The 11,735-nt window shown below is 32.1% G+C and overlaps 1 protein-coding gene across 1 annotated transcript; it reads right to left on the reverse strand.

The window, feature by feature from the left end:
* Positions 1-9,361: 9,361 nt before the first annotated feature.
* On the reverse strand, positions 9,362-11,089 carry LOC120195790 (adenine/guanine permease AZG1-like). Its single transcript, XM_039197713.1, has one exon. It carries the CDS (start codon positions 11,072-11,074, stop codon positions 9,377-9,379), a length of 1,698 nt encoding a protein of 565 aa, XP_039053644.1. The 5' UTR covers positions 11,075-11,089; the 3' UTR covers positions 9,362-9,376.
* Positions 11,090-11,735: the final 646 nt, after the last annotated feature.

Genomic DNA, 11,735 nt, shown 5'->3' on the forward strand with positions numbered 1-11,735 from the left:
GATATCATATACATGGTTATATTATTGCCTTTAATTTTTTTTGTAGCAAAAAATATATAGCATTGGCATTGAGGAAGAAAGGGGTGTCCTTCAACCAAAAGATTTGCTCAGTGTTGCAATTTATGCAAAAAGCAGAGGGAATCACTGCCGTCTCAGATGTATCTCTCAAGTTTCAATAATGTTTTTTTTATTAATATGGTGTAAATGCAAAACGTCTGTTTAAAGATAATTCTCAATTGACATTCATGACTATTGAACTCGGGACCTGAATGTATCTCTCAAGTTTCAATAATGTTTTTTTATTAATCAGGTGTAAATGTAAAAAAAAAAATTTGTTTAAAGATAACTCTCAATAATTTGATATTAAAATCTTACATTCTTGACATTCTTGACGCTTGAACTCGGGACCTCAAAAAAAAATAACAATTCCTTTATTATTGAAGTTAAATTATAAATTTAGTCATCGTATTAATCTCGAGTTAAAATTTAATTTCTGTGCTTTAATTTGACATGAACTGATTCTTTACTTTTTATAGTATTAGTAGTGAATTGAAATTCAACATTGTTTGTCGCAACGAGGGATGGAAAATGGTCAAGTTCAGTGAAATTTTCGGCCTACTCCCTCACGTGACACTTCATTCGATCCAGTTTAGAGAAGTTTTATTTAACCCAAAATCCATTCTAAATATTAGGACAAAAACTCAGTTTAACTCAACTACTTTTTTTTTTTAATTTTTATTAAAAAAAATAAGAATCTAATTAAAAAAATAGAGAGAAGTTATAACAATTATCCATAAATATATAAGAGGTCAATTATATTATTATTTTTAGGTTGGAATAGATATTTTTCACCATAAACCTAATCTACTTTCATCCTTCACAATACTCGACCCGATTGATTTGAATTTAGTTTCTTTTTTAAGAAAATGCTAATCTTATAGGACGAGACAAATAAAATATGTCAAGTTCAAGTCAAATTATCATCCCTAACTACATGGGATAAGGTGGTGACAGAATTTTTGCAAGCATTTCAGTCATTATGACGCGGAAGAAGTAAAATAAACTGGGGGATTTGTTTACATAACATACTCTTATAATATTTAATTTGGGTTAATCAATCAAATAAATCAATTTTATAATACTAAAAATTTAAATTTATTGTTTTTTACTTGATTGACTGAATATATATATTTTCTTTCACAAAATGATGACTAAATTTCAACGTGCTCCTAATTGAATAATTAAATAGCAATCCAAAATCATAAACATATTCTACTTTATAACCATATTATCTTAATAAAAAAAAATAGCAGTCCAAAATCACGAACAGAGCGTAGATTTTCTACATTCTTTCCAAATTTCCAAAATACTTCAAAAAGAATATTTTGAGGGGGAAAAAGTTGAATATTACGGTATCAATACACATCCGAATAGCATAGATTAGTCCAACCAAATCAATGCAAAAAGCAAGAAATCATAAATTCTGATAACAATTAAAAAAAAAGGCAATAAAATAACCTTTCATTGCAGTCAAATTCATAATTCTGACTGCCGGAGATCTTCCACGGAAGTTGCTCTCAATCTGATGTTGGGGGCAGCCTGCTACCCTACCTCTCCCTCACCCCATTACATATGGGAATAGGGTCAGCTAATTAATGGGGTAAGGGGGAGATAGGATAGTAGGCTGCCCCCAACGTCAGGTTGAGAGCAACTTCCGTAAGAGACTTCTAAATTATGAAATGCCCTCCATGAGACTCGATCCCACGACCCCAAGGTTAAAAGCCTTGTGCTCTACCAACTGAGCTGGATGGTCATTTCTTTAGAGATAATACTATTATTAAGGTAATCGAACTATGTATTTAGTTGCCCATCTATTCCCGTAATTCTATTTTGGTCACCCGACTATTTTTTTTTCTCAAAATCATATCTAACATTACGTTTTGACCAGCCCCTGTTAAAAAATTAACGGTGATACTAATGTTTCATTGTAATATAATGTCGCATCATCATTGAAAAAAAAATTATCACGTTTATAGTTCTGTTTATTTTTTAACGACTGATGGCCAAAACAAAAATAAAATATAACGTTAGGTATGATTTAATAAAATAGTTATCATAAAAATTAAGAGAGATAAAGTTTAATTTAATTATTTTTAAAGATAATTTTTTTAAAAGGTAATCAAATAAAAAAATAAAAGTTAAGACTTAATTTCATTATTTTAAAATTAACAGATCTTAACAATAATTAAATCAAAAAAAATTAGGAGAAACAATAATTTAATTATAATAGTTTTGAAACTATTAATAACGTAAAATAGAGTTAGACCATGACACTATAATGTTAATATATTAACTTTGATGTAAATATATGAATAAATAAATTTTGTTATGCGAATATTTGTGTCACCAAATGTAAGGTTGAAAACCCTTTATTAATACGAAAATTTTGAACCTACTGAGGGAGGTTGTTTATATAACTTTTATGTTACATCCCAAGCATGTTTGAACAACCTTATACTTCGCTTAATTTTCATATTAGATTTTAGAATTTTCTTTTAATTTTTTTTATTGATACTAAAAGGTTTTGAATCAATAAAATCGTGACACGTTATATTTAGATTATATCAACGTTGTGTGTCATTAACAGTTAGAAAATTTCTTTTATTAGTTTGTGGTGATTATAAGATGATATCTGTTTAATTTTTTTTTGATCATTGACAACGTACACACCATACAGATGCAGCTACTCAAATTCATGACCTTTAAGGAAAATAATATTCTCTTTAATCATTGAAACAACTAAATGACTTATTGTTGAATTTTTCTATGATGATTGATTTTATCTAAAGAGAATGAATTTATATTTATATATTTTTATAAAATATTCAATAATTAAAATATTTTATAAAACTAAATATAATTCATCTTAATAAAATTTAAATTAAATATTATTTTTATTAATCTTGTGTCATCTATTCAGTTTGGTGTAGAAATTAAGCTCTCGACCCCTATTCAAAGTATCTTAAGTTTGAATTTGTTCTAATCAGTGACGTAGCCATACAGGCCACGGGGCCACTGCCTCCAAATTTTTTTACTATTAAAAATAGGGATAATTATTGATTTAGATCTTTAAATTTTAATTTATTTTGATTTTGTATCCCATTTTCTATTGATTTTTATACTTTGTTCTCCTGAACTAAAATCCTGACTCCGTTCCTAGTATTAATACAAATTTATTTCATCAATTTAGTGTATCTTTACTTTTTTTTTTAGTTGAGTACAGGATCATGGGCTTTTTAGGTGCTCGTTTTATCAATTAGAATAATCTCCTCAACTTTTTTAGGGCAAATACGCAGATTGTTATATTTTAGTTGAGTACAGGATAATGGGCTTCTTAGTGTATCTTTACTTTATGGATAAACTTCTGGTTTCATTTCAGTTTTATTTCATCAAATTAAAAAATATATTTTGATGATTTATATTGTCGATTGTTATATTTTGATAATTAAATTATTAACTCCATTTAGTTTGATGGTATGAAGAGCTAATAAAATGGATAAATTTTAATTTATCCTCTAACCTTTAGACTAAATATCATGTTGGTCTTAAATTTTATATGAAATATCAATTTGACCATTGAATTTAACTAAAGTCTCCACTGTCGGGTTCCACCACTATTGTTGCCAATGATTGTTTGGATCGCAAAATTTATAGTTCATTCTTCATCAACGTGAATCCGATATCTGTTTTACCCAACAACAAAAAATCATGGAAAATACGGTGTATAAGATCCCGATTAATACGTTCTCTGCACGCGGAACATCATGGTTCCATTTAGTGTCCGAAGATACCGTCTCGTGACGTAGCAGGCCGATCGAACTTCCCCTTCGAATCGAATGGATAGCGAATCCTAACGAGTCAAGCTCACTACTTCTCTACTGATCAATAGCAGTTGCTTCATTTACCATACCCTACTCCATATCACTCCCATCACAAGATCCCGGAACCTGATTTTTTTTTATGCGAAAACATTTTTAATGCTGGGTTAAAACTCGAACTCGTTTGTTCCAAGGATAAACCATTCATCCGAGCATTCGGATGCATCGAATGGGGTGAGGTTCACAGTCGACACTATGGATGTCCATCCACAGATAGTATACGAATTACGAAGTGTTTCAAGTTAAATGCGTTGAAGCGCTGATGGAAAGGCTTCTTCCACAATCCATTTCTCCACCTTCTGCTTATGGACCAAGGCAACCACAGCTTTACCGTGAACGGCACGAAATCTAGTCATGTTGAAATTGCTCATTATGGACTAAAACGGTTGGTATATAGTTGCTTTATTCCGATTATATACAAGATCCCATAAAAAGAAATGGAAATTTCAGAGAGGTTTCAGTTTCCGGACCAAATGAGAGAAACTAATAGTTAGATAAATTCCCTACATCAAGTCATTACTAACTCTTTTGAATAACAAACTAGCTTGGATCAAGGAACTGAAGGCAAGACTTGAAGTCTGGTCTTGGATATCAACATGACGGATCGAATGGGGCGGTGAGGAGATCATTCGACAATATTAAACACTTAATGTTCGAATATAAGACCTTTATGAATAACAATAATCATTTTACCACTGAAGCCCCTTGATTCGTGCTCAAAACATGATTTTTGACTGGTAAAGAATTTGAGATGCATATATTACGAAAGTGATCTAATAAATACACTAATTTTAGATGCATATATATAAGTGTAAGAACGTACTAATCCTCCTGTACGAACGCTAACCTTGGAATTAATCTACATCCTTGTTCTATATGGTATGTGTTTGCAAATGATATTGAATTCATTAGGAAAAAAAAGTATAACTTGCATTCTCTTTAATATAATTCTTTTACTAGTAATGGAGAGCCTTTTGAATTACTAGAACCGAACCCGAACCCGAACCACCCATGTTTTCCAATATGTCGTTTGAATCTGTCAGGTGTTGGGATTGGGGAAGGGAGTTTGTGTTTCTTACATCTCTTCAACTTGGGTTTCAGTCCACTTTCCCATTCTCCTTCATCTTTTTCTTTTTTGACTTACGTTTCAGTTCTTTCCAGCATTGTTGTCGAACGTGAACCTCAGATTCATCCCAATGTTTCCTTGCTTACTCGAAACTCTTAGAATCAAGATCATTGGTTTTTTAACCAAAAAGGAGTGAACTATAAATTTTGGCATCAATTATCGTATATAAGATGATGGTGAATGATGTTGGATAATAAGAGACTTTAGTTGAATTTAAGGGTCAAAATGATATTTCATTTAAAATTTAGAACCAAATTAGTACTTTATGTAAACTTCATGATCAAATTAAAAATTAATTTATTTTAACTAGCGTGCCACATTATGATACTATAGGATTTAACGGTTTAGTGACTAATAATTGATAATATAAGTGATCAAAATTGAAGAAATGGATGATGTAAGTGATCGAAGTCTAAATTTTTGAATTTAGAGAGAAAAATATATACAAATATAAAATGAAAGTGATCGATATGATAATTAACTCATACAATATTCTTTTAATTTTGATATATCGATTTATATCATAAAATTAAACAAATAGATAGAATTGTCAATAATCAAGTCGTTAAAAATTTTTAGTTGACACCTTCCTCTCCCTTAGGTTATAGATTCATTATCTATTAAAAGTAAAATTTCTCTTTCTTCTCTCTAAGTCGGGGGAGTCATTTACTATCCGTCAAGTATGGAAACTTGATCGAGATTAAGCTTTAAGGTAAACTATACCTATGATCATTTGTTATAAAGACTAAATTATTTAATTTGATATTGAATTTATTTAATTAAATTAAAATAAAAAATAAATTGATAAAATATATAAATATTAAGGACCAAATATATAATTATCTAATGTTTTTAGTATTTGTGTCATCTCCTCCGTTAAATATTAATGAACAATGGTTTGATTGAAAATAATTAAATAATTAAATAATCTTATTGATAAATTTAAAAAACTTAGTGATCAAAATAAAAAATAAACAATAATTAGGTTTATAAATATAATTTATCCTACACTTTAGGGTACAATAAAGTTCAGGTTTAAAAAGGTCAAACTTTGCAGTTTTTATTGTAATTAATGTTCATTTATTATTTTATTGGTCAAATTCTCATTATGTGAAAAACGACGTCAAACTTTGCGTTTATGAAAAGTGAATTTCATATATTTATTGTGCTTTTTTATTAAAAATTAAATAAAATTATTTAAAAAATTGATAGACATCGAGCCTTATAAAACGTGAGGTCTAACTTTATATTTTCTATAAAATCGCGAAATTATCATATATGTACGATTTAGGGATTCCCCCCCCCCCAATTAATAGCGTTTGGGGAGTTGTTTTTCTAATAAAAATAATAAATTAGAGTTTTTTTTTATTAATGAGTGATGTGATAAACCCAACCCTAGTGGAAGCAAAAGATTGAAAGAATGTACAAGGAAAACCTAAAACCTAAAACCTTGGCCAGCAGCTGAGAAGAAAACCCAGAAATCAAACAAAGGGAGAGAAGAAAACGCGAGTAACAAATCCAAAACCCAAACCAAAGAATCGGAGATATTTGCTTCGTGTTCCTTCTCCACTCTCCAGCCTTGGCCTCCACTCCACTCTCTCTGACCCGCTACGAGGTTGCCTCCCCTTGTTTTTGTTTTATAGACATGTTACTTGTGGTTGCCTTTCGAATTGATTTAACATTCTAACCCTTTAAACTCTCTTGTTCTGAAAAAATGTATTTCTTCTTAAACAGAAAGGTTGGGTTTTGAATATCCAACTCGTGTCCAAGCTCAAGCTATTCCTGTTATACTCTCTGGTCGTCATGTGTATCCTTCACTTCTCTCCTTTTCTACTGTTTTGTTAAGTTTTTTTAATGTATACTCTCCCTCACACACACAAACGCTGTTGGGTTGTTTTCTTTATCAATTTTGTTGTTTTCTTTCACTTGTAATTGGGCTTGTTGTGGTGCAAGTTTTCTTGTGTCCTGAATGGGCATGCAATACCTCAAATTTTTATCTTTAAATTTCATTTGTGATACAATTATCTTAGTTTTCGTTTCAGATTAATCATCTCAAAAATTTTAGTTGACTCTGTTATTTAAGCTATCATATCTTTTGTACGATCTTTTTCACACAATTAACCCCTCAAAAATCATAAAATAAATGTACATATAATTAATCGATAAGTTAAGACCTTAATAGAATATATTGAAAGTTTTTAGGCGAAATTAAGAAATTAATTGCAACTTAGGGACTAAACTAAATATCCTAAATTAAATTGTGAGATCGAACTTAAATTGGGCATGCAATACCTCAAAATTTTATCTTCAAATTTCATCTTGATACAATTACCTTACTTCTCGTCTCAGATTAATCATCTCAAAATTTTAGTTGAATTTACTATTTAAGCTTGTGATCTTTTTCACACAATTTAACCCCTCAAAAATCATAAAAATAAATGTACATACAATTAATCGATAAGTTAAGAACTTAATAGAAATATTGATTTTTTTTTTTTGCAAAGTCAAGAAATTAATTGCAACCTAGGGACAAAACTAAATAACCTAAAAAATTAGTATGGCCCCGTGAGGGATCTCTAGCATTTCCATCTTAAAGTATTTTTTTGGATAAATCTGGAGTAAGTACAAGTCGGTATATGTTTAAAGGTAACTCAAAACTTCTTGACAATGAATCTTACACCCATGACATTTATGGTACTCGAACCCGAGTCCTCAAAGAACAATAACAATTCATTTATCACGGAGACCACTTGATTTGTGCCCATCTTAAAGTAAATCACATGTATCTTTACTTAGTATATGCATTCATGAGGACTTGTTTGTATTTAGTATGTAATTTTGATATTATTATCATTTTGATTTTATATTATTTTTATTTCGATGTTCCAATTTTATTTAAATAATTTCATTTGTTTAAATCAAATTCTTATCTTACCTAGAGGGAGAAGAATGAAGACTTTTAGGAAGGAAGATGAGTGTTCCTAGTGGGTCTAAAACCATCATCTAAGGAAATATGAGGGAACAATGATGAGTAGTTCGACCAACCGATCAAATGTGCTTGTTCAAGTTCATTAAAAAAAATTAAAATTCAATTTTGGTGGTCGTAATGGTGGATTAATGACATCTTATATCCATCGTATATTACAGATTGAGCTTGGGGTGTTACGAATGTTGTTATTTGTCATGTGTTATGTTTAATTAATAATTGTTATTATGTTTTTACTAATTAACATTATTGTTTCTATAATAATTTTCATATAAATTAAAAACATAATAATTTAAATATTGAAATAGATAAATCAAGGTCAAATTAGGGGGGAAAATATGATTTGAATCGGTCGCTAAAATTGAATGTTAAAATTCTTGGCTCAGGCCAATATCATTTTTTGGATCACTAAAAATCAGAGAAATTCTAGAAAATGAGCAGTTTTTTGTTCCTTTTTAATGGATAAAAATCCGAAAACGACGCCAATTTCAATAATGGGCATTGCCATCCAATTTGCTCAAGCTGAAAAATCAATCCCAGTCTATTTGACTAAAATGGGTTTGGACCTATTATAAGTCTATTTATCTATGGATGACAACAAAATAAATAAAAATGCCCTTTTATTTTTGTCTTCTATTTCTTGATAACGATACGAGGGAATAATTAAATTAAAATATCATCATTTATTTTATTTTATTTTTCTTTTAAGAACAAAAAAAACTCTAAATTTAAAGGCAGTTTAACTTGTTTAAAATATAAAGACTCGAGGCTATACGAGGTTCTTAAGCCCTAAATAAAAATACCAATGTGATCTTTAAATAATTTTACATCTAATATAGTATTAATGTGATAGTTCATGATGTTGACTGACAGTTTATATTACTGTCATGATAATCCACGATACTAACAGATAGTTTATGATGGATGATGATGGGGTAGACAAACTTAATTGATATTTTGATCGAGTTAGAGAATTTAATTAATTTTAATAAATATTTTATTCAATTTGATGAATACTTATTACAACTATAATAATTTATTAATAAACAGATTACAAATAAATTTTTTATATAAAATATTTTTATTGACACATATAAGTATGATGAGATCTAATTTATATTATTGTGAATGATAAAAAGATAAAACGTGCATATTTACTAATACTAAACAATCGAAATTGATACAAAATATATTTACTAGTACTATTCATTTCTTATCATATATATAATATTCCTTTTGTTCTACAAAAGATCAAAAACGGGCTTACAAAGTTATTTGTGCAAAAGAGAAAAGAAGACAAAAGTAAAGATACGAGAAGGCGAAGACCTAAACAGGATCAAGCTCCGGTGCTTTTACACTTGCATTGGCCGCAATCTCTCTTCTTTTCACGAGGCCATATTTTACCAACAAATCCATCGCCCAATTCCCTATGTGCAGTACGATGTATGTTCCGATCCCACCAATTAACCCATATGCTATGGAATAGCTCAATGGCATCAAAATCATTGTCACAAATGCTGGGATCGCCTGCCTCATGTCCTCCCAATCTATTTCCACCACCGCTCTCATCATCAACACTCCCACCAGTATTAGCGGAGGCCCCACCGCCCATGCCGGTATGGACGCCAACAGTGGCGTGAAGAAGAAGGCCAGGAAAAAGTATCCACCTACAGTTAATGCCGTTAATCCTGTTCGTCCGCCTTCTCGTATCCCCGTCGATGATTCAATGAACGCCGTCACCGGTGATGTCCCGAGAAGTGATCCGGTGACGATTGACATCGCGTCGGACATAAAAGCAAAGTATTGGCCCTCGAAGTCTCCGTTGTCGTCTGTGAAACCGGCGAATCTAGCCATGGAGTAGAGGGTGCCCGTCGTGTCCAATATGTCCACGTACAAGAACGTGATCAAAGCCTCCCAAAAGTAGCCTTTGCCAATAGTGTCGAAACTCAACGCCCCAGCTGTACTTTGGATTAAATGGATGTCAACGACTTTCTTGAAATAGTCATGGGCGGAATCACCGGCGTCGGTTTTCGGAAAAGCCGTCACTTTAGTGTCGCGGAACCACGAAACCGCCGTCACAAATAATATCCCGTAAATCATAGCACCCTTAATATTCTTCACCATGCAATAAGCTATGATCACAAAGCCAACGATTCCAAGCCAAAGTGTTGGGCTTTCCATTCTGTTACGTAGGCAAAAAATGTCGCCGGAAACTGTACCTCCGGGTATCAGACTGACGGTTGAATTAGCCAATTGTATGACCGGAGCAACGGAAATCCGGGACGAACTCGGGCAACCGGAGAGGGTCACAAGTGTTGATGGATTAAACCCGATTAATCCTATTCCTTGATTGTTTTGTAACCCTATAAACGCAAGGAAAAGTCCGATGCCAGCCGATGAGCTGATCCGGACCGGATTGGGAACCAACTTAGCTAACTTGGCCCGGAATCCGATCGCGGAAATGAACAAGAAGATTAACCCTTCAATGAAGACGGCCGCTAAAGCATTCTTGTAAGAGATATTACCCGACCCGTGAAACCCGACAACCGTGTAGGCGAAATAAGCGTTGGTACCCATACCCGGAGCCAACGCTAGGGGCAAATTGGCGAAAGCACCCATGATTAAGCAGCCAATAAGCGAAGAAACAACAGTGGCTACTATGAGATCTTTACGTACTTTCTCTAAACATGAAGCGTAACCCGGGTTAACCGGGTCGAATTTGCATGACACATCGGGTTGGATGACTCTGAGTGTTGACCCGTTACAGTTGGATAATGGAACAGAAGGGTCGGAGCATAAAGGAACACAATCTGAGACGCTGCAAGGACCGCCGGAGTCGGCGAGGATGGAAGCATTCACGGCTAAGATGTAAGCCATGGTGAGAAACGTGGCTGTGCCGGCACGTAACTCAGTCGTGAAAGTGGAGTTCCGCTCAGTGAGTTTGAAACGTTTCCCGACTCGACTGTTGGCGACGGCAGAGTTGAGACAGTTTAGGAACTTTTTGGGTGGTGGGTGAGGTTCCATGGCGACGGAAAATGAAAAAGGAAGAAACTTTGTTAGTAGATAAAGGAGGAGAGAGTATCTTAGTATTGTATACAAATACCCAAATAAAGATGGAAAAAAAAAGAGGTTTTGGTCTGATTTATTTTCCGGGAAAATTTGATGATTGGTTGAAAATAGAGAAGAGATTCTATAGAGGGAAAGTGAGAAGGGATCTTTTTTTACAAGAGAGTATCTGAGAATTTTAAAAGGAAATCAGGCGATGATTTTTAAGACCATTTTTAGTGTGAACCACGACTGCTTCATCCACACTTAATGGCTCTATGTATCTTTTATCTATTTTATTTATTAAAAAATGAATTAAAAATAATAAATATTGCAACTAACCCAAGTTCATTTACATTATTATGTGTTTTTCATATTAGCATAATAATATCTTTTAAAAATAATAAATTTAATGCTATGGATTATTTACCTCATTGAAACATAAACTCCGACAATGAAATTGAAAAAATATGATTTGAAAAAGTATACTTAATTAGCATTAATCATATAGTAATGAGGATTATTTTAAAACGGAGGGTGTCTACAATGAACATTTGATGATTAATTGGGTTCGACAAGATTAGCAAATATCTGAAACCGTAGCAACTTGCAAGCACGTTTCAAATCCGAATATTTGACC

This window comes from Hibiscus syriacus, unplaced genomic scaffold, assembly GCF_006381635.1.
Source record: "Hibiscus syriacus cultivar Baekdansim isolate YM2019G1 unplaced genomic scaffold, ASM638163v2 tig00117021_pilon, whole genome shotgun sequence".
NCBI lineage: Eukaryota > Viridiplantae > Streptophyta > Magnoliopsida > Malvales > Malvaceae > Hibiscus > Hibiscus syriacus.

Excerpts from the sequence above, each read along its gene's own strand:
- LOC120195790 (XM_039197713.1), bottom strand. The coding sequence starts at position 11,074 with ATGGAACCTCACCCACCACCCAAAAAGTTCCTAAACTGTCTCAACTCT.